Source organism: Propithecus coquereli, unplaced genomic scaffold (assembly GCF_000956105.1).
Source record: "Propithecus coquereli isolate 6110/MARCELLA unplaced genomic scaffold, Pcoq_1.0 Scaffold212, whole genome shotgun sequence".
Lineage (NCBI taxonomy): Eukaryota > Metazoa > Chordata > Mammalia > Primates > Indriidae > Propithecus > Propithecus coquereli.
In genome coordinates, this window is record NW_012146301.1 from 2,092,288 (window position 1) to 2,115,389 (window position 23,102).

Consider the following 23,102-nt stretch of genomic DNA (forward strand, 5'->3'; position numbering starts at 1 on the left):
GCAGTGTGTATCTCGATTCACTAATCTCCATTCATTTTCCTTGGTACAATTTGCCCCCAGCCCTGTCCCCCTGCAATGTACAAGTCCAGCTTGGTTGTTTTTTGTTTGTTTAAGAAAAAAAAAAAAGCCCAAATATCTTAATTAAATTAATTAAATGTACAAACACCATAGGGTTTCATACTGAATAAATAGGGCTAATTAGACCCGGTGGCAAGTCTGAGTCACGGGTTTGTCTCAGGCTCGGCATTGTCTCAGGTTAGGATGTGGTCCAAGGACTCCCACTTAATATTTCACTTATTAATAAAAAATCCTAATGTATCGTCCGCACAACTTCAGGGTTTCCATAAATTTCCTCATCTTCAGACTCGGAGGTGGTTCCATTGCTGGAAGGTGTGTGGAGGTGGCTGGGTGCCCCGCTGGCCTGGCAAACGTACCACTCATTGAGGTTGGTCACCTGAGGGGACAGAGTGCTGGAGCGACTCCTGGCTGGGTCCAGCACAGGGGACAAGGGGGCACCCACTGGAGTCCCCACTGATGAGTAACCAAGGGTTCCTGGGGAAGGTGGTGGGGACTTGCAGTGGATCTTCATGTGCTTCCGCAGAGAGCTCGGGTGAGTGTAGGATTTGTCACAGCCTCGGATCTTGCAGTAGTAGGGCTTGTCACTGGTGTGGACATGCGAATGTTTCTTTCGATCACTGCTATTGGCAAACTTCCTGTCGCAGCCGTCAAATTCACATTTGAAAGGCTTTTCCCCTGCAACAAAACACAGGAAGGTTAACAAAGGCTTTCCAGAGACCTCTCACTTGAGAGAAATCTTGGAGCAGGACCAAGGATGTATTTTTCTTATTCTCCCGAAGCCCAACTTCCAGCCTAATTCTTATTCCTAACTCTGACGTTCAAGAATGCAGAGGGGAAAGGATACTTCAAGGATGGGCCTGGAGTCCACTGGCCTAGAGGCTCTGCTTGGACCTGGGCTTGAGAAAGGCTGGATGTCAGCCCCTGCAAGACCAGGGGTCAGGGTGAGATCCCCAGGACTGGAACAAGGTCCAAGATGTAACACTGAAACCCACCTGGGACCTGCAGACCACCCTCACCTCCCCCCAGGGTCTGTACACTCAAAAAAGCAAGTAGGAGATCCTCCTGTCCTGATGAACGCTGTCCTGATGAACGCTGACAAAATGATATTTCCAAAGCCACAGGCGAGGATAGAAATGTAAGAAAAAGTGAAAAAAATAAACACACTAAAGTAAAAGCAAACTGGGGATGCAGCAATATTATAATAATGGCATTTCCCAGGATTTCATTCCTAGAAAGGGGCAGCAGGAGACAATAGGGGGTTGGGAAAGGAAGGGGGTAAAACAAAACAATCCTTTTCTCTTTAGAAAGAAAGGCACCTGTGAAACACACATTCCCACCACTAGATTTTTACAACGCTTGCTAGGCAGAGGAGAGGCTGTTGGCCTCTGTATTCTACAGCTTTCCTTCCAACTTGCAGGGCGATTAAGAGCACAGCAGAACAGAAACTTAACGAACATTAATAAAGACCATAAGCCTTAGCCTTATGCCACAAGTAAACTTAACTCTAACAGCTTTCTGCATTGCTTAATAGCCTAAAAGGACTTTTTTTAAACCAGGGTCTTTGGCCTATCACCCCTTTAAGCTGGTCTAACCACCCCCCATACATAATGCTTTTAAACACAAGGCCTCTAGTCCAGGAAATGGAAATGCTTAACAAGACAACTAGAGAAATTCAGCCACACTGTATCTCAGTATTAAAAAGCAAATAAAGGAAGACAGCAGGTAACAGTCTAACTGAATTTTCCCTCACCTTAGTACCTATGAACTTGATGTACTGGAGTCAAAAATTGAAGAAGTCATCTCATACATATTATTGGATAAGATATTCCTCTTATATTTACATGATTTAAAAAATAAAGTTGAATTTCTCCACATTTCAGCAGCTACTCTGGTGACACACTAGGTATAGCATTTTCCTTTGTTTTGGATAACTTATCTTTAAAAAGAGACTACTAAGACTCAGCTTAGTGTACATAAATTTCTGTGGTGAATTTTCTCAATCCCTCTGTATAGATAGTTCCATGTGGTGGGTTTATTTAAAGATTTCACCAATGATAACTGCTTCAATGCCAGAGTATGCTAGCACATCTGAAAGTACTCAGCTGCCTGGAATATAACTTTCCCTACCTGGAAATATTGTTTAAAAATGAAATTAGACACTATTCAAATACACTTTCTACATTGATCTCTTAAGTATAAGGGAAACATAATGATAATCACAACCTTTAAAAACTCTCTGTAAATGAGCTGTAACAAAAACAAAGTTAATCTCTTTTTATCAAAACATCAGTGATTTGTCCTGATTTCTGTATTATGCTTTAAACTGGAGATAATCTAAGTTAATATAGTGTTCTTTTTAAAAAATTATAATTAGACCTTCTTCAATATGGAGGCTTAAGTGGTTTTACTTATTCACCCTATGCAAATGTGCAATGTTGTTTTTTAGAATCCTCATGTTTCTGTACAACCTACATATCCCGGACTGTGAAGAATAAATGCTTTGAACATCGCTAGCTCCTCCACCACCCATGAGAAAGGGAGGTAGTCAAATTAGGGATAAAGGAAAGGGTGAGGAAGAAAGAAAAAAAAAAGAAAGGGTGATAGAATGGCCTGTGTTCTTCAGGAAGCCTAAGGGGGCAGTAAGCAACTTCCACCTAACCAGAAAGGCTGAGAGAGCCCAGTGTTTCCGTTTAAGATTCTGACAGAGGAGGCACATCAGAATTTAACTATTTCCAGAGTTCCAGAGAAGTAGTGTCTGCGGGAAAGTCAGGGAAGCTCTGTGTGGATAACTCCAGGTCCCCTCTCTCAGAGAGTCCGGCTGGGCTCAGGGAAGGTTACAAACGGAACTGGGGCACGTGGGTCAGGAAATGGGCCTTCAGGAGTGGCCAGGGATTAGTCAGTCCCTTTGATCAATGCGTTCCCGGGATCCCGGAAAACCCCAAAAGGGAGAGCTGCATGGCAGGGTGGGAAGGAAGGTCCCGATGGTCCCTCTCAGGGCACAAGGCCCAATGGCTAAGTGGCCCTGGGACCGCCGAAATCACCAGGCGCGGGTCTGAGTTTCAACTGGAGGCGCCTGGCGGGGCCCATGCAGCCATCCGGGCAACTTGGGGCCCGAAAACCAAACAGCCCAAACAGCCGCGGGTCCCCTCGGCGCTCCCCGCCCCCACGCCTGTCCCAGCCGCCTTTGGTGGCAGGGTGGCAGCCTGTGCCGCAGGGGCCAGAGAGGAACCTGGATCCGGCTTGGCTTTCCGCGCTGTCACCTCAGGGCACCTGCGAAGGGACCGTCATTCCCCTCCCGAGGCCGCACGCACCGCGTTTATGGGTTCCATTTGGGGGCCGGGTGGGGGGACGACTCCACGATCCCTGGACCCTGCCTGGTTGGAAGTGCTGGGCACTGGAGCAAGCAGCTGGCTTAGCAGGCCGGGGCGTTTTTATGAGAGCCTCCTGGGAAGTCTCCTTCTGGAAAAATCATTAAGGCAGACTGATCCCGATTAAAAAAAAAACGGGGCTCTTGGGAAACCGTGCTTCCAGCCCGTCGTCAGCCGGTGCACGGGGGAGGCCCGTGAGGTGTCGGCAGACGGGGTAAGGCCCGGGCACTTTGGGCCACCCAGACGCGGTTGCTCCTGCAGAGCCCCCAATGCCCTGGCCGGGCCACTGGCCTAGCGCTGGGGCCCACGCCCCGCGGCTACCTCCTCGCCGCCACAGCGCCGATAAATCAGCCGAGTGATTACTGAATGTAAACTCCAGTTACTTAAGTGTCCTCCGAGGGGTAATCTTGTCTGTCCCTATAAATCCCGACTGCACTCGCGCTCATCAGCGCTTCCGCCCGACGCGCTTGTCCGTTCAGTGGGGACTCACGACCCACAGGAGCCAGCCCCCCGCCCCCCGCCGCAGCCGCCCTACTCGGGGCTGTGGGACCTCCAAAGGCAGGTCTCGGGGTTGCTGAGAGGGTCCCCATGGCGCCGTGTGTTCCCCTCCAGTCCTATGGCAGGGTAGGCCTCACCGATCGCAGGAGGCCCTGACCTCCTCCAACTAGAACCTTCTTTAAGAGGACAGAAGCCAGCTTCTCCAGCACCCTCTAGAGCGAGTGAGATTGTGTGTGGGTGTGTAACTGAAGTGTGAGTGAGGGGTGCATGTGGAAGGTGAGTGAGGGTGGGAGCATAAGGGTGTCGCAGGAATGGGGTGTTGTGTGCGCGCGCCAGGGCGCGCGCGCGCGTGTGTGTGAGCAGTGTGAGACGTATGCACGTGAAGATGTGTTTGGGGTGTGTAACAGCGGGCGAATGTGAGTGCGTGTGCGTGTGGGGAGCTCGGGGGCCCGAAAGCGCGCTCCTCTCTTCTCGGAAGTGCAGCACTAAGCAAACCCGACACCCGCTCTTTGGAGCGCGGCGGACCTAGCGGGGCCTGCGACCGGGTGGGAAGGGAGCCGCTGCCGGGCCGGCCCTGGGCTCCCTTTCCCATCGCCCTCCCCGAGTTCCCGGGGTCAGGCGGATGGGGGCTGCCGACCGTCCTGGGCGCCTTCCTGCTCCTGATGCTGCTGCGTCTGCTCCGAGGCGGCTGCGGCGGCGGCTGGAGCGCGTTGCCGGTCCCGGCCGAGGGGCTGCGGGCGCGCTGGAGACTCCGCCGTGTGGGAACCCAACGCGGGGCCTGTGTGTGCTATCGAATTACTTATTCATAGAAAAAAAAGGGGGGAGAAAAAAAAAGAAGTCACACGTCCGGGTTATACGTATGCGAAGAGAAGCAGCAGAAAGAAGGAAAAAATTAAGGCGAGCAGGAGGAGGAGAAGCAGCGGCGGAAGCGGCGGCGGCGCAGGAGGCGGCGGCGGCGGCGCGGCCGGGGACAGACACCCACCTGTATGAGTGCGCTTGTGGATCTTGAGGTTCTCGGACCGCGCGAAGACCTTGCCGCAGCCCGGGAAAGGGCAGGGGAAGGGCTTCTCGCCGGTGTGCACGCGGATGTGGTTGATGAGCTTGTATTTGGCCTTGAAGGGCTTGCCCTCGCGCGGACAGTCCTCCCAGAAGCAGACGTGGCTGCTCTGCTCTGGGCCGCCCACGTGCTCCACCGTGACGTGGTTCACCAGCTCGTGCATGGTGCCGAAAGTTTTGGAGCAGGGCTTGGCGCTGCCGGCCGGGGGCGGCGGCGGCGGCAGCCCGGCCAGCTCTTCGGGGTCGATCCACTTGCAGATGAGCTCCTGCTTGATTGGCTGCCGCATGTAGCGCAGGAAGGCCCCGGCCGCCCCTGGGAGGTGGGGGTGGTGCTGGTGCGGATGCTGCGCGGGCGCCGGCGGCGGCGGCGGCGCCGGGGGCGGCGCGTGGTGCTGCAGGTGGGGCCCAGGCCCGGCTGCTGCTGCGGCGGCCGCCGCCGCCAGGTTCAGATTTAAGTTCACGGCTCCGTAGCCGTGCAGGGCGGCGGCTGCAGCGGCCGCCACCGCTCCGTAGTGCGCGTCCCCCGAGCGCGGCGCGAAGGGTGGCTCCGCGCGGCCGTACAGCTCGGCCGCCGCGGCTGCCGCCGCCGCTGCCAGCCCGAGGCGCATCTGGCCGTTGAGCGGGTGCGGGTGGCCGCCAGAGGCCCCCGGCGTGTCGTGCAGCGCGGGGAAGAGCGCTGGGCCGCCGCCGCTGTCCGGGCCCGCATAGGTGCCGCTGGCCGAGATGAACATGCCGGCCGAGTGGGGAGGCGGGGGCGGGTGCTGGGGGGAGCTGGTGCCGGACCGCTGCTCCCCTCCGAGCGGGGCCCCGTGCATGGCCGCCGCGGGGGCCGTGGCGGAAAGGTCCCTCTGGAGGACGAAGTCCCTGCTGTGGCCTTTGCCGCTGCTGCCGCCGCCGCCACTGTTGGTGGTGGTGTAGCCCGAGAGGGCAGAAGGAGGAGGAGGAGGAGGCGGGGGCGGGGGAGGGGGTGAAGGGGAGGGAGGAAGAGGAGGGGCTGGGGGCGGGGGCGCGGAGGGCTGCGCGCCACTGCTGCCCCCGTTACCGGGGTAGGTGCCCGCGCCGGGGTGCGCGACCGAGGTTGCAGCATGGGCGGCAGCCGCCGGAGCCTCGGTGTGTGCCAGGAGCGCCTGGGAGGGAGGGCTGAGGCTCAGCGCGCTCGTCTGGGCCATGTGCTCGGGTCCGAGCGGAGTGATGGCCACGCCGGGGTCAGCGCCCAGGTCCCGCGGGCGGAGGTGCGCAGCAGCGGCGCGGAGTTGGGAGTGGGCGGGCGGGCTGGCCAGCGCCGGGAAGCCTGTCATATTCTGAAGCGGCTGGGCCTGAGCCGTTGCCAAATCCGCTAATCTCAGCGCTGGCGGGTTCCTCTTGCTCAAAGGGGGCTCCATCAGAACTACACAATCAGGCCCATAGACCCTCACTGGGGGGACTTTTTTCCCTCTGCCCGCCTTCAAAAACATGTATATATTAGGCGCCCTTTAACTTCTTTTGTCCTGGCCTCCTAACTCTCCTTATTCCTGTTCCCACTCTATCCTCCAGCGATTGGCAGAGTGAACACCACATTTGAGCTACACAGTGGGACCGAGATTTTGGAAATGGCACGGGTGGGATTGGAGGGAGCCGCGTGATTGGCAGCAGCCTCGGCTGCCCGATTGGCTCCCGTTCAGGCCCTTGGCCCAGCGGGTATCCGCCCCTGTGCTTGCGGCCGCCTGCGCTTTCGCTTCGCGCCCCCTCCTCCGTTGGAGCCCGGCTTCCCCGCCTCCCCGGGGATGTCCAAGTTGCACTTGGAGAAAGTTTGAGCCGGGCCTGTGCGCAGCGCCCAGCGCTCCCTTGATGCACCTAGTGGAGACCTTGCGCCTGCACGCGGTCAGAGGGCACAGAGCGGCGAGTAGCTGGGGACCCCCGAGGGGCAAAAGGCGTGGGGGGAACCTCCACCTCACCACTGGCTCCGTCCCCTCCAGCACCCAAATATTTTCTACTCCCACCTCCCTTGGAAGAGTCCTGGGCTGCTCTCTAGGGGAGGAGGGTGAACCTATAGTAGTGATGCTAGAGACTTATGTGGACACCCAACCTGCTCAACGCTCACATAGCGCACACAGACAGTAACGGAGTGAGAAAGATTATTAAAGTCTGTTGGTTGCGAAACACCAGGTGAACTCAAAATAAATCTTTCCCCAAAGGAACCATTTTACCTCGACTTTTTAGCTCATGGAGTCCTTTTCAACATGGTTCAAAGGAGTTGGCTTGAAGTGTAATCTCACTACTCATCGGTTCTAGATCTGCCACTTCCAATTAGATCTACCAGAGGGGCGCGGGAGAGTATATCGGGCAGCGATTCTAACTTTCGCCTTTTGGAGATACACTGGCAGGGCAGGCCAAACGGCATCTCTCCAGAGGGAAACCGCTAAACAAGCAATGTCCTTTTAAGCAGAATTTTTCCTTCCGGACCAGAACACACTCCGTATGTGTGCCTCAGTTTCTTTGACCGGTCGACAAAATGAAGTTGATCCAATAAAACATTATATTAAATCAAGAAATATTTTGGCTATTTATTTACTAATAGAATCAACTTTCACCTTCTTACCGTTTTCTAATAAACTGGTCTCCCTGTGAGAGATAGATGTCTTATTTGAAATCCATGAAAACGGGTTTTAAAAATAATTTTATTTTTAGCGAACCCCATGCCTTACCATCAGTTTAGTATCAAATCAGTTTTTTCAAGATAGAAATCGGTCCCTGCATCACTTTTTGGTGAGCGGATAAATGCGCCCCCTCCCCCAAATTAGGCGTTTTACTGCCCCAAAATGTAATTTCAGATTTTTAAAAAAAACACCTTTGAAATTTGTGATGCTCCAAAAACTCAAAAATTAAAGTCAGGGTTTTTAAATTTTTATTTTGCTGCCCTCCATAAAATTACTTGTAAAAAAGTGATAATGATTAGAATGTGATTTTTTTTCTTTGAGGACATAATAAAACATGTTTCCAGCTTAATGCGTTCGCAGTCCAAGTAAAAATAGACCACGCAAAGCCATTATCTGGGAGATGGCCCTGGCAAGTAATAAGAAATATCTCCAAACGAGTTGTTTGGATAGTGCCATTTACATTGGTGTGAACAATGTTTAACAGGGGGCTTTGGTATGAGACTTGGGAATGTCATTTCTCTTATAAAACTGACAAGCAAACAAAGACAATACTACCATCAAATTTCAAATGGGCTTTTTCTTCAAGCTTCAATGAAGTTCAAATATGGGGAAATAAAGGCAGGTGTGGAAACAATGAAAAAAATTTAATAAACAGCAGTGACAAAATCCACATATCCTATTTGGAAAGGGGGAATCCTTTCATAATTTCGTTTCAAAGCCTTAAAACATCTCAAGCCAATCAGGCAAAGGGTGATTGAGCACGGTGCCATCTCTGTGGATGGTTTATGAAGGAAGCATCATATTCGGAATTACCACCAGTCTTCTCTCAGAACATTTCAAATGAGTTTCCTTTATTTGAATTCCTTGGGAGTAAGCATAAATGCTTACAGTAATGGCAGCTTTGAGTTCAATCTTGCAGGTTATAAGTAAAACCAAAAAAAAGATGAATTAAGAAAGAAAGAAATAAACACAACCTACCCTTTAATATGGACTGTTGAGCATTTTTATTGTGCAATAAAATGGGTACCTCTACCCCCTTCAAAATAGCTTTTCATCAAAATTATAACTGCTTTGTTTTATTGAATTGCTGAAATTTAATGGTTTAATGGGTGAAGGCATGAAGGAAAGGCTGTAAAAATGTGAATAATGGTGAAGCAGAGCCGTGCGGAATCTGGAACCCGCCTCCTTGTACAACTCTTGTTAAACACAGCGTGATATGTATCTGTCATCGATTTAATATGTCTTAATTCAAATATAGCTCCCTGATCAATTTCTTTTTATGGAAGCCTTAAAAAAGAAAACTTTCTTCGGAAATAATAGAGATTTGGGTAGCGATCGGAAAGAGGGATATTTACAAAGTGGGTTTAATAAATATTTGCAAATTTATGACCAAATCTAGACCCTAAAAAGATAATTGAGTCAGGTAAATCGACTTGAGATGCTAATTCTTAAAAGAAAGGACTGGGAGCAAAATTTCAATCAACACCAATAAGACGCCAATAAACCGCCTGCCAATTAAACCTGAGAATAGGCCTAGCTAGATGGTCCTCAGGAAGGCTCGCAGTGGATTTCCGGGATTGCCTTTCTTTATAAATGAGCTTTTTATTTTGTAGAAGCGCTTTTTGTTATTGTGATGACCCGCCTGACCCCAGGTGCGCTGTTTCCCTTTCAAGCTATTTGGGAGCCAAATCAAACCCCCTTAACGTCCCGAGTTTCTAAGGACCCAATAACTGTATCACACTTCCTAAATAAACACCACCAAATTCCAGGCAGTTGGAGAAAATAATAATACTAGTTTTAAAAGCAGGGGGCTATAAGAAGGCGTTATGCCAATTCTCCTTCTGTGGATGTAGCCCCATATTTCGACGGCGGCGCTGGTCGTTAGGGCCAATCGTCCAAACTCATGCCCCTGTCTGCGTTTTGCCGCAGAGGTGCTTGTGTGGAGGCGGCAACTTGGCAAGCCATGGAAATGCCCTTTCCGGAGTTAGCAGGGGCTCTTGGGGGCATAGGTTTCCAGACCTCTTGGTTGCACCCTGAACCCCAACCTCCTTCCAGCCCCAAACAAAGGCGCCAGGAGGCTGGGGAGGTGAGAGGCACAGTGGATCCCAGCTGGCCGGAAGCCGGCGGCCACGCCGCGCTCAGCTGCCTGGTGGCAGCGGGACCCAGTCTCTGGGGACGCTCGGGCTGGCGCTCACGGCTCCCCGCTGCGCGGAGGGGGGACGCGGCTCCACCACTCCCCCGAGCCCTCGGTTCTTCACCAAACACAGCCAAGTTTCCTGCGATGGGTGTGGGCAATTAATAAACTCTAAGGGAAGTGAATTGGACATTTCCTGGCTTTTGTTTGATTGTTTCTGCAGGCAGAGGGAGGGGGGAACTCGGGGACAGTGGGGTGGACAAGAAAGGGGCAGGGGGACCCACCAAGCCGCCTTTTATTGCCCCTGCAATTGCTATACGACTCTCTGGTCCCGCGTGGTTTCTGCGAGAGCGGCCTCCTTGCAGAAGGGCCAGGTGCCGGTGGGTTTGGAGCGTCTAGTGCCGCGCCCGAGGCGGGTTCAAGAGCGAAAGGGGCCTCCAGAATTACTGGAGGAAGCGAAGGACCTTCGAAGCCCAGCCCAGGGGCGCCAATGGGTACTTAACTAGAGCGGGAGTGGAATGTTGCTCTAAGACACTGGGAGGCGGGTGATGGTGTGCTCAGACCTCTCTGAAAGCCGGGGCGAGGTGGGCAAAGGAGCTGGCAAAGCTGCGTTTTAGTAGAGCTTTGTCACCGCCGGAAGTGATAAGGACTTTGGGTTCAAGGGCTTTTCCCAAATCAGATTCGCCAGTCGTCTAGGCAGCAAGGTCCTCGGCCGCCTCTCCTGGCCGCCCGCCCCGTCTGCACGGGGCAGAGACCGGATGCCCCCCCTCCAGCCTTCGTCACGCGCGACCCGTTTTGCGTGAGGGCTGCGACCCGCCCAGGTGCTTTGGGTGTTCCCAATCGCCCCGCAATTCGCGGCCCTGTGAGCGCCTCTCCGAGGGTTATCGCCATCCTGAGCTCACCCTGAATCCTCAGGCTCCACGGATACGTGTGGGGCTGAGTAACCAAAAAAGGGCTTCTTGCTAATACCACTACCACACATACATGGACTTAATGAGGATAAAAAGGTAGAAAATTGGGGCTGTGTGGCCGTGACTGAGATGTTGAATTCCGTGGAGGGTTTTGTTTTATTTTTTGGTTTTTGGATAGCCAAGAATTGGACCCATCCCACGTCCACCTCGCCTGCCTTTGGGGTTAAAAGCCACTGAAAAAATATGACTGTCTTTACTTCCCCTCTAGGAAAGACTAAGTTGAGTAAAATTTCCTTCTCATCAACTACTCCCATTTGGTTATCAATTTTTACTCTAAGAGATGGAGGTTGTTGGAGAAAGGCCTTTGACCCACATTTAACCATTAGGGTTGGTAATTTCTTGGGAAACACATCATTGTTCTATCTATGCTGAGAAGGTCAAAACAAGAACTACAAAATTCCCCTACATGTTCACTGTTCACATAACCACCCAATATTTATTTACATTGGCCCCAAGATGTGCTTCTCCTCCTCTTCATCTCTTAACCTTTAGGATGTTTTTGGACAGAGCATAAAGGAGTAGAGGTTGTACAGTTAAAAATAAAATCTCAAATTTCTTGGGACATTCCTCCCACTCCACATTCCTTCCAATATCTATACTTCAATATTTGAAGAAGCTGTTGAGATAAATCAAATAGTGACACGTTGATGGATTTACTTGTGTAAGCAATATGGTTGACATATGGCATTGTTATTTATGAATGACAGCATAAATTGTATTACAACGTCTATTGCAATAATACTGCAGTTTATTGGAAAGCTGCTTGCCTGTCATCGGTATTCAACCTCCCTGGATATAGTTCACCTGGGAGCCCAAAAGATAGGTCTTCAGAATAATTAAACACATTCATGTAAGCTAATGCCTCCTAATTTTTTTTGTTGTTTGTTTTTGTTTTGTTTTGAAGCAATAGAAACACTCCCATCAGGAAAGAGGAGACAAAATAAGGACAATTAGTTCTCTTCCTTTTGCAAAACCACAACCACTGTCACCAATGCAAGGGTAAAGGCAGGGGTGGCTGATGGCATCTATTTTTTCTGAGTCCCTTTTGACAAACACACAAATATTTACATTCCTATCACTAAACTGCTGGTGAACATATATTTTATATAGAGACTTTTTATAAGCCCAGTTACAGAACAGTAAATTTTAACTGTAGGAAGAAAGACATACTTTTAGCAGACTAGAGAAGGTCTTATCCTATGACAACTCTGCTCAACCTCCCCCACCCCTTCTTAAAAATGGTATTTAAAAGTTACAACATTGGCTGAGATTTTCACAATTTCCCCTTCTTTTACATTACACTTCTCTAAAACCCTGACAAAGAACTTTTGTTCTAAGTGGGTTTTACAGAGGGGGCTTCCCCACCACACATGTGGTCCTTCATGGGTCAGGGGTCATCCAGACCAGGGGTGGCTGAGAAGACTGAATCAAAGGTGACCTGCAACTTAATATCCTGTTGATGATCTTGTTGAATTTATGAGTCTGTGATATAGAAGATGGTGCTGGAATCTTGTGAAGTCCTTTTTTTTTCTTTCTTTTGGTCCAGGTTATATAGACAGGTTATTTTATTCCACACTTGTTTGCCCCAACCCATCTCTCAATCTCTCAACTCCCCCCACCACCATTTCCACCTCCTTCTATGAGAGGAAAATGCAAAGTTTGAATGGTATGGCCACCAAGTTCTTCTGCTTCCCAATTAAAGGTAGGTTTTTTTTTGCTCGTTGGTTTTTGTGCTTCTCTTGTCTAGCAACATACACCTATGTGTGTGAGAGAGTATGCTATGTGTATATAAGCTGTATTTATGTATAGGTACACAAAATACACATCGCACTACAAAAAGAACTTAGTCAACACCGTTTACATAGGCCCACAAACGGCAACAAGGTGTTCGGTTGATGAGTGCTTGGATGTTTGTGGGGATTGTCCATTTTTTCAAGATAGCTCCAATTCTCCATCTTGCTGTCATTCCCTCCACTTGGGGGGAAATGTACGCCGGATGCGCGCCCTGGGGCCAGATGCTCGTCAGCCCCAGGCTCTGGCCCAGCAGGACGTGGGCTCCCTAAGATTTCCAAAGAACAATTTTGGGAAACTTGCAAAGAGGGAACACATTTGCAGGATGAAGACAGTTGCAGGTCCTGTGGGCCTGACACCACCGCAGACAGGGCCTTCCAGAAACCTGTTGAAAAACTGAATTCACTCACACCGTGCAGAACGCAGAAGCAGCTTGGCCGCTTTTTTTTTCTCCAGCCAAGGAACCGAGTCTACTTTTGAGGCAATAACTCTGAAAGCTTTTGCAGGTTCCTTCCCCCTCCCCCGCCCCCTTGCTCTCTCTCGCTTGCTCTTCCCTTTCCTTCCTTAAAAAAAAAAATACTGTGTCACGAAGGAAAGGGGTTTTGCAGTTTGTAGAGAAATAAAGCACTTCTGAGAGTGGACGGCGATGTGACTTTGAACTTGGCTCAGCTTCTCTGTGCCCTGCAGAGAGAGGAGAACTGGAGCCGGTAAAGAATAGCCAGGAGGGCCCAGCCCGCGGGGTCTCCGGCGGGAATTAAGGCGTCCGCCCCACCGCCCGGCCGCGCGCGGCCCCCGGAATCCAGCGCAAGCGAGCGCCCAGCCGCGCCAGCCCCAAACGCGGGCTCAGCAAAGGAGGAATCAAAGCGAAAGGAGAGAATGGGTCAGAGAGGAGAGGGAGGGAGGATTGGGGAGGGGTGAGAAAGTGGGAAAGGAGGAAGACTTGCAAGTCTGATGGCTTGAAAGAAGGAAGGGAAGTGAGGTCTTCGGATGTGCACGTCTGCTATTCTCACAACCAATCTCTACGGAAATATTTTCTTTTGGAAATGTTTTTGGAGTAAGCCTTTCCAAGTACTCTCGTCTTGTGCCCCCATATAAAGTGATGAATAAAATAAACAAGTGTGAAAAATTATGCATTGGGCAATTTTTAATGGATTCAGCGTAGCAAAGCAGCCTTTCTGCCTAGAGATTTTCTTTTCTCTCTCGGTGTCTGTCTCTCTCTCTCAGGTCCCTTTCAGTCTAGGGGGCCAGTGTGGCATCTGCCCTCCACCCCCTTTTATATACAGAGAGAGGGGTGTGGAAAAGAGGACCATTTCTTCCTTTTAGAGAAAGCGAGAATCCCCAGCTTCCAGGCAAACTCCCTCCGTGCTTTCAGACAAGCTACCGCAGCCTCTCTCCTTCTTGCTCCCCCCAAATGGCTGGGAAGGAGGGGACAGAGGGAGGGCACAGGGCCCCTTATGCAAGGGACTGTGGCCAGCTCCAACCTTTAGACACTAGCTTAAGCCTGGAAAGGCTGCCTGAGCGCGCGCAAAAGAGCCCGGGTTCTGCCAGCAATAGTGAGCTAGAGGAATTCTTCCCACGTTTCTGTTGATTTCATGTCAACATATAATTCTGAAATCATGCTGATAATTTTCTCTTACTCGAATTTTGTTTCAACTCCCAGAGATTTGTAAATAAAAGCAGTTCTGCAGGCGAGGCAGAAGAAGACGCCTGAGGCGCTGGCCTCTGGCCGTCCCTTCACACCTCCGCAACCTCCGGGCCCGCCATTCCCACTCCGGTTACCACGAGATCGCGAGCTTTGGGCGGTGGGACAGGAAATGTCCGTAGCGGCCAGCCTGGGACACGGTCGGAGCCGCGGGGCTGGCAGGGCGCGGCGCAGGGAGCAGCCTCGCCGCCAGGCCACCGGCCCCATGGGCACTCCCCGCTCCTGGAGAAGGACTGATATACACCTTCTGGAAGTCCTGCCAGTCTGGCAGTTTCTTCTCTGGAGGCCCTGGGCCTGACCTGTAGCCAAACTCCGGCCAAAGCCTCGCTTGGCCGCGGGTGTCCCCACACTTCCCAGCCCATCGTGGCAGCGGCCCCGGTTTCTGGGCATTTACCCCGAGAGTGACACTGTCTTTAAACGACTTCCAAACAACCCTCTCGCGGGGACCGCTGCCCAGTGTTTACTGCGGTAATCAGAGCAGGACGCGAGCGGCGGGTTGGGGGGGAGCTGAGAGCGCTCGGGGCCACGGCCGGGGGGGGGGGCAGTGTCTGGGTGGGCGTCCCCAGAGTGGGAGGAAAGGGCACGCCTGGCTTTATCTATGCCCACCGTTCTGCACCTGTGGTTTCAATACCACCGAGCAAGTTTACAAAGGTGCGGGGAGAGTAGGGAGTGTGCCAACTCGGCAGGAGACCGCCCACCCCCTGCCGCTTCCCGCGGCGCGCTCGCGGTGGGGCCCCGGGCCCGAAACCTCCCCACACGTAGAGCCTCCTGCCGGGCGACCCGGCTGCTGGCTATCTCGAGCGGTCAAGGGTGCTTGGGCCCAGAGTCCCCGGGGTTTTCGGTGTCTGCGAATCGGTTTTCGGAGCGAATCGGATCCCCGGGGAGTCCGTGGCCTCTGCAGAAAGACCAGAACCCAGGGGGCCGTCCCGCTCCTGACTTGGCCGAGGTCGCCTTGACCCCGGGGTCCCAGCCCGCTCGACGCCTGCTGCCCGGTTCCCGGGAGCGCTGTGACCTGCCGGGAAAAGGAGCAGCAGCGCCGAGCGCGCGGGCGAAGCGCTGCAGGACTGCAGGCCAGGCCCGCGGGCACGTTAGGCTGCTGCCACAGCAGCTAGGAGCTCCCGGGCGCGGGTGAAGAGGGGCGGGCCGGCCCGGGGCGGGGGTGCCGGATTGACGGGGCCGCGGCGGCCAATAGCGGCGCCAGCAGGGCGGGCGGGGCGGGCGCCGCAGTTAAAGGGGCGGTTTGACCAGGAGGCCGGCTAGGAGCCGGAGCAGGGGAGGGAGGCCGGGGCGGGCTGTGAGGGGACGCGGGGGGGAGGGGAGAGGAAAAGGAGCAGACAAAAAATAAAAAATAAAAGGCTGCTGCTGCGGCGGCACCCACGGAAACAAACACAGGCAGTGGCGAACGCAGTCCACCGCAACCGGGACGGGGGAGCCCGCTCTGGCCTCTTCACACTTGCTCGGGCCGCGTACTCCGCTCCGTCCTCGTGGTGCGGCTGCCCGTTCCGGTTTCAGCGCCCAGGCCTAACCGGCCTGAGGGAGGGGGCGAGCGAGAGATCACTTTTTTATTGTTGTTATTGTTTTTCAGCCCAGCCTCCCCCTCCTCCCCTCCGCCCTTCTGCCTTCTCCCCTCCCACAGCCCCCTCCCTTCTCCTTCCCCCCTCCTCCTCCCGCACAACTTAAAGAAAGGGGGAGCAGCGCGGCTGCTTCCTTCATCTGGGGGAATTCGCGACCGCTGCAAGTTTACTACGCGAGGCGCAGCCAATGCCAAGCGCGGAGGACGAGGAGGGCTAAACACCGCGGCCGCGGCGCCGAACAATACCCGCCGCGCGGGGCGGCGCGAGTAGGGCCGCGGGGGAGGGAGCTGCCATCCGAGCGCGCTGGGGAGAGGGCGCCTGGCCTTCGCCTTCGCGCGGCCCCCGCCGCGGTCAGGTGGAGCCGCTGGTGCGCTGGGCCCGGGCCCGGGAGCTGAGCTTGGAGCTCGCCTCCGTCCTCTCCTCGCCCGCCTGCCTGGCCTGCGCACGGCCGCCACGCTCCGGCACCGCGGCTCCGCCGCCGCTGTGATTTCATTCCGCGGGCGCTGCGCTGCTCTGCCGGGCCCGGGGTCCGCGGAGCGTGCGAGAGCGAGTGAGTGTGTGCGTGCGCGCGCGGGTGCGCGCAGGGGTGGGGGCCGCGGCGCTGCGCTCCCCCCCCGGTGGCCCCCCTTCTCGGCTCCGCTCCCCACTCCTCCCTCCCGCTCCCTCCTCTCGCCCGCCCTCCCCTGCCCTGCCTGCCCGCCCCCGCCGCAGCTCCTTTAATACACTTTGGTTCTCCGCCTGGCTTTGGACTCTTCTCCTCCTCCACCTCCTCCTCCTCCCGCGCCTCCTTCGCCGCCGCCTCCTCCTCTTCCTCTCCGCGCCTTCGCTCAGCGCCCGGCCGCCCGAGGCAGATCCAGGCGGCGGCGGAGGCGGCGGGCGCAGGAGCGCGGCTCCCGGGGCTAAAGCCACCGCTACCACCGCCGCCTGAAGCCGGAGCTCGGTGGCCGCCGGACGCACCGCGCGGCGCGGGAGCCGAGGCAGCGCGGAGGCTTGGGACTCGCCGGGGCCGGCGGGGCGGGCAGGCGCGCTGGCCATGCTCCTGGACGCGGGTCCGCAGTTCCCGGCCATCGGGGTGGGCAGCTTCGCGCGCCACCATCACCACTCGGCGGCGGCGGCGGCGGCAGCGGCCGCCGAGATGCAGGACCGCGAACTGAGCCTGGCGGCGGCGCAGAACGGCTTCGTAGACTCAGCCGCCGCACATATGGGAGCCTTCAAGTTGAACCCGGGTGCGCACGAGCTGTCCCCGGGCCAGAGCTCCGCGTTCACGTCGCAGGGCCCCGGCGCCTATCCCGGTTCGGCTGCGGCTGCGGCTGCTGCCGCCGCGCTCGGGCCCCACGCCGCGCATGTTGGCTCCTACTCTGGGCCGCCCTTCAACTCCACCCGGGACTTCCTGTTCCGCAGCCGCGGCTTCGGGGACTCTGCGGCGGGCGGCGGGCAGCATGGGCTGTTCGGGCCCGGCGCGGGCGGCCTGCACCATGCGCACTCGGACGCTCAGGGCCACCTTCTCTTCCCCGGCCTCCCGGAGCAGCACGGGCCGCATGGCTCGCAGAATGTGCTCAATGGGCAGATGCGCCTCGGGTTGCCCGGCGAGGTGTTCGGGCGCTCCGAGCAATACCGCCAGGTGGCCAGCCCGCGGACTGACCCCTACTCTGCGGCGCAACTCCACAACCAGTACGGCCCCATGAATATGAATATGGGTATGAACATGGCAGCTGCCGCGGCCCACCATCACCACCACCACCACCACCCGGGTGCCTTTTTCCGCTACATGCGGCAGCAGTGCATCAAGCAGGAGCTCATCTGCAAGTGGATCGACCCTGAGCAGCTGAGCAACCCCAAGAAGAGCTGCAACAAAACTTTCAGCACCATGCACGAGCTGGTGACCCACGTCTCGGTGGAGCACGTCGGTGGCCCGGAGCAGAGCAACCACGTCTGCTTCTGGGAGGAGTGTCCGCGCGAAGGCAAGCCCTTCAAGGCCAAATACAAACTGGTCAACCACATCCGCGTGCACACAGGCGAGAAACCTTTCCCTTGCCCCTTCCCGGGCTGCGGCAAGGTCTTCGCGCGCTCCGAGAACCTCAAGATCCACAAAAGGACGCACACAGGTAACCGCGGGCCGGGACAGGGACAGGGCGCTGAGGGCAGAGACCTGTAGGGTGAGGGACTGGGGGTGCCGATGCTGGGCAGAGATCGCCAGCCCGAGGCCCTGGGATGGGAGATGTTCGTGTGTGCCAGAGAGCCAGCAGCTTGTTTTTGTTGGAGGATGAAGGAATATTGGGCTGGATTTTTCCATGTGCGGAAATTTGAGTTTTAAATGATCAGCGAAACATCAAATATATGCTTTGGGTCATGCAACTAGTTCGTTTGTTCAGCCTCGGTTAATAATTTCCGTTCTAAATAGAACGCACGAAATAAAACTGCTCTCTAACTCGATGCCCGGGAATCGAGCCTAGAGAGGATTTTGCCAGCTTGTCTGAATGTGCTTTTCTGCTCCGGGGGTCTATGTTTGAGTGGCTTGTGTGTTTTCCCACTTCTTTTACTGGGGGTCCAAACGCCCTTCCCGGGACTGTTTCCCATTAAATGAGTCTGGTGTGAGCCGAAGCTGTAAAGTATTTCTCATTTTTAAAGTGTTTTTAAAGCCCGTCTCGGGGTGGGTCGCGGGGTTTTTACGGTGGTTTCACAACAGTTTGTGAAATTCTCTAATGGGCACCAGAGGGTTTGCGATTCCCAACTTGGACCCACAGCCCGGTCAGCTAGAGCCCCAGGCGGCGCGGCCCTGCGGGAGGATCGCGTGAGAAGAGAGAGCCGCAAAAGAACGCGCCTCCCGCCTCATAGATTATTCATCTATGACCAGGCCCCAGCCAAAATCGTGCCAGACGATTTCCTAAAAGAAAGCCAAATGTTTTAGCAACTTCCCCCGTCAATATTTACTCCGGAGTGGGGATGCGCCAGCGGCCTATTGTTCTCTTCCGGGAAGGGAGGGAGCCGAGGTGCGAGACAAGCTTTTAACAAGGTTTAAAATTTGAGAAATTTATTTGCATGAAATGCTTGCTTTCGAGTCCTGCGGCTGAGCGGATGTCTTTAAGAAACAATTTAGGTGCTAATGGAATTTAACGTTAAACGGTCCCCTTTCCAAGTGGAAAGACGTTTGAGTTCTCACACCTCTAAATGACTCCAAGCACTTGGAATTCTGGCAACAGGATGCAGGGACCGCCAGAAAATTAAATAGGGAGATTTTGAAAGGCTTTGCTGACTCCCCCACCCTCACCTCCCAGCTTGTGCCCCTCCACAATCACTACATGCTGCCTTATTTCTAATATTTATATTTTTTCCCTGCAACTTATTTGTAAAAGACTGGAGGTGAGACTGTGGCTAATTCAATTTGCAGAATTTTGGATGAAAAATACTGGCTCAGTCACTAGCCACAGCCCGGCCCCCAAACAACACACAGCAACTCCAAATGTAATTGCCTACTGGCGGGGGAGAGAAACCGACAGCAGTCCAGCAGCCTGTGTGATTTTGATAATGCCCCAAATATTTTGTCATAATAACAGCTTCTCCATGGCGAGACCAACTTGTTAGAAGCTGCGGATCCAAGAAGGCCTTATAGAAAAGCAGGCAGGGCCAGGAGCTACCCCAAATTCGTTAGTAATTTGAGGAAATGGGCGTCAGCCTGGAAGAAAGTAAAATATGAAATGATTGAGCAGGACTGTCAGGTGGAAGGGAAGGCTGTTAATTTCAACTAGGTTCTGCCACAAAGGGGGTTTGACCTGTTTAAGGGACCCAGCGCCTTCGCTCTTCTCTGTGGCTGCAGCCCTGCCCCCTCCAAAGTCAGGGTGGAGGTTCAGGGCTCCGGGTGTCCAAAGCAAGCACTGGTGTTTGCCGTTGACAGGGGAGAAGCCGTTCCAGTGTGAGTTCGAGGGCTGTGACCGGCGCTTTGCCAACAGCAGCGACAGGAAGAAGCACATGCACGTCCACACCTCCGATAAGCCCTATCTCTGCAAGATGTGCGACAAGTCCTACACGCATCCCAGCTCGCTGCGGAAGCACATGAAGGTACCACCACGGAGGCCGGGAGGAGGGCGAGGCCGGCCAGAGGCACCGGTTCACAGCCGGGCCTGGACATCCTCAGCCAGCCCGGGAGGGTCCCCAGGGCCTGGGACGGCCAGGGGCATTTCTGGGGGTGCTCCGCCCCGGGGGCCGGCCTCACAGCAGCTGCACTCACACCCAGTCCCCTCTGGTCCCCCCTCCTGCCTTTTGTCTTGCAGGTCCATGAGTCCTCCCCGCAGGGCTCTGAGTCCTCCCCGGCTGCCAGCTCCGGCTACGAGTCATCCACGCCCCCAGGGTTGGTGTCCCCCAGCGCCGAGCCCCAGAGCAGCTCCAACTTATCCCCAGTGGCGGCGGCAGCAGCAGCAGCAGCCGCAGCAGCGGCAGCCGCGGTGTCCGCTGTGCACCGGGGCGGAGGCTCCGGCAGTGGCGGCGCGGCAGGCACCTCCGGCAGCAGCGGCAGTGGTGGGGGCGGCAGCGGGGCGGGCGGCGGGGGCGGCGGCAGCTCTGGCGGGGGCAGCGGGACAGCCGGGGGCCACAGCGGCCTCTCCTCCAACTTCAATGAATGGTACGTGTGAGGGGTCGCGCCTCTCTTCCTCTCCCCATCCCCACCCTGGCTGCAGCAGCCCTCACCGCAACTAGCGCTGAGGGCACCGTATGATCATGTTAAAATTAAGAATCTGATTTTTACAATGATGAAAATAATTTTACCAGCAGAAGGATTTTTAAAAAGTTGTTTTTTTGTTTTTTGATTTTTTTTAATAATCTAGGCATGAAAAGCAAAAATATCCCTTCCGGAGTCTTTGAAGCTGAAAATATAAAATAAATAAAAAATAAAAAAATAAAAATCCACAAAAATATTGAACCAAACCTCCCCGCTAACCCCCATGCCCACTTTCCTTACCACCCTATTCCCAGTCTTATAACAAACTGTGTACATAGCTGACTCCTTCCTTCTCCGAGGTGGTTTTAATGGCTTCTTGGTGTATAGAAGTTTGTCCATTTGTAAAACTCCGGATTGTGTTCCTCCCTGCCATCCTCCCTTTCCCTTCCCCCTTTTTAATTTACCCGGTTTCTTTTTAAGTAATGTGGAAGAAAATGGTTTATTTTGTATTGTGGTATTGAATATTGTGTTCCTTTTTATGAGGCAACTTGATTGTAAACTTCATGCAACTATAGACTGGAAAAAAACGAGCCGTGCCAAAGTCTCCCTTCTGTTTCTTAAACACACTGATCCATAGCACACATACACACCACCACCAACAACGCTTGTGAATGTATTTTTCTGTTAGCTGGGTTTACATGTGATGTTTTAGTGCTTTTGCAAGTTCAATTTGTTAGTTCCTGTATGAAAGATTGTGGGGGGAAAATAAACGTCGTGCCGTTAGCTTTTTCCGTAATAACACCCTTCCTTCTGTAAATACCCGTTACCATATTTATCCATTTGTAATTAAATTATGGTATTAACTTGCTACAGAGGAAACAATATTTATAAAGAATGTTTCTTAACTATAAATATGTACACTTGTGGGCATAAACTGTTTCAGATTTTTTATTTGAAGGTTTTAAGTGGTTTGATCATTTCTTGTGATGTTTTGAGAGTAATGCATACAGAAATATAATAAAATGTGTTGAAACTGCATGAACATACTATTTTTTCTAGCAAAGTTATTAAAGCAAACCGGGAAGAAGGCAGCTGAGGGTTGGATCAGTGTGCCTGAGTGAATGGGAGGCACCACCACTCATTCTGGGGAGGAAGGTGTACGTATGCATAAAAAAACGAGGCCAAACTGCCCCTTTGGCAGAAAGTCTCAAAATTATTTTCTCGGTCCTTTGTTTAGTAGCTGAGAGTGAATTAAATTTTTGGAAAGCCTCTGTGAGGAATGGCGGCAGGAACCTTCAGAGTTTCTAATGGCTCCATTATCTGAGGGAATGCCTTTCTTTCTTTCAGCTATTTGGGCTGGATTTAAGAGCACTAAATATTTCCTTATTCTTTGTTTTCCCTCTTCCCTCCCGCCTTTCCACTCCCTCCCTCTGAAAAGCTGAGGTACAGTTATTTTTAATTGCACATTTAAAAGTGAGCTGAGTACTTTGTTTTTGAACTTGGCCCAATGATTATAGTTTAAGGGCCTATTTTCACCAAGTTTTTTCTTGAAATTTTAAGCAGAGAGCGTGTTCAAGAAATCCTGCTTAAGCAAAGCAGCTGGGAACCAATCAGCAGGATGTTCTAGAAAGGTGGTAAATACACTACATTTTAATTTTCTTTTGGGAAGATAGATAGGAAAGCAACAAGCCGTTGGCCCTAAAGGAAAGAAAACCTCTTCAAGAATTCAGTAGAATAAAATAGAAGATATAAAAACTAAAATTGCCAGGTGGAAGTGAATGAGCAGGAGCTCCAGCCAGCAGCTTCTCTCCTGGGCTTGTGGCCTCATTACCCTCTCCCTCAGGAGTTGATCGATTTTCAAACAAGGTACTCTAAGGAAGAAGGCAAAAAAAAATTTTAATAACAAAAGGGCGGGGACGGGGAAAAGATATTTTTAAATCCCTGAGCCATCCAAACATCTCAATCTAAATGTCTCGGTCTCCCAGAAGCTCCGAAAGGCCCCTGGCGGTCGCGGAGCTAACCCCCTCCCCGCCCAGCGGTGCAAAGACTTGAGCGGCAGCGACGACACCTCCATGGGATAGCCCAGCGCCGCGCAGTGCTGGGCCGGTGGAGGCCGAGAGCGCGGGGTGGCTGGGATAGCGACCGCTGCTTCGCTCTCCCCTTCTGGCCCTCGAATGAGTCGCAGGGCTAGGCAGGACAGGCCCGAGGGGCGCTTGAGGAGAGGAGGGCAACCCTGACCTCCCGGAGGCCACACTACCTGTTCAATGGGGAAAGAGTCCAGCCTCGTGTGTGTGTGTGTGTGTGTGTGTGTGTGTGTGTGTGTGTGTGTGTGTGTGTCCAGAGGGTGACAGACGGTAGGCTCGCCCTCCCCGGCGGCCTTGCGAGCTGCCCAAGCGCCAAATCCTGAAGCAATCAACCCCCTATTAAAATCAAATTTATAACCCCTAATAATATTAAGCGAAATTATTAAAATAATGGACATATGTTACTGATCCTTGGGAGAGTTCATTGAACACATTATAAGCTGTGAGAAAAATCGTTTAGGGTTTTCCAAAGCCCCCCACCCCTGTAGGGGGGTCGAAGGAGTCAGGTTAAATATTTGTTATGACTTATTTGTCATGCAAGAATGAAACGTTCTATCTA

General features: G+C 53.4%; 2 protein-coding genes across 2 annotated transcripts; one reads left to right on the forward strand and one right to left on the reverse strand.

The window, feature by feature from the left end:
* Positions 1-6,697, reverse strand: ZIC5 (Zic family member 5). Its single transcript, XM_012644442.1, has 2 exons — positions 4,927-6,697; positions 1-753 (listed from the first exon to the last, which is right to left on the reverse strand). The coding sequence occupies exons 1-2, from the start codon at positions 6,452-6,454 to the stop codon at positions 311-313; spliced, it is 1,971 nt and encodes a 656-aa protein (XP_012499896.1). The 5' UTR covers positions 6,455-6,697; the 3' UTR covers positions 1-310.
* A 9,836-nt stretch (positions 6,698-16,533) lies between these two features.
* Positions 16,534-21,497, forward strand: ZIC2 (Zic family member 2). Its single transcript, XM_012644441.1, has 3 exons — positions 16,534-17,913; positions 19,701-19,864; positions 20,077-21,497. The coding sequence occupies exons 1-3, from the start codon at positions 16,842-16,844 to the stop codon at positions 20,431-20,433; spliced, it is 1,593 nt and encodes a 530-aa protein (XP_012499895.1). The 5' UTR covers positions 16,534-16,841; the 3' UTR covers positions 20,434-21,497.
* Positions 21,498-23,102: the final 1,605 nt, after the last annotated feature.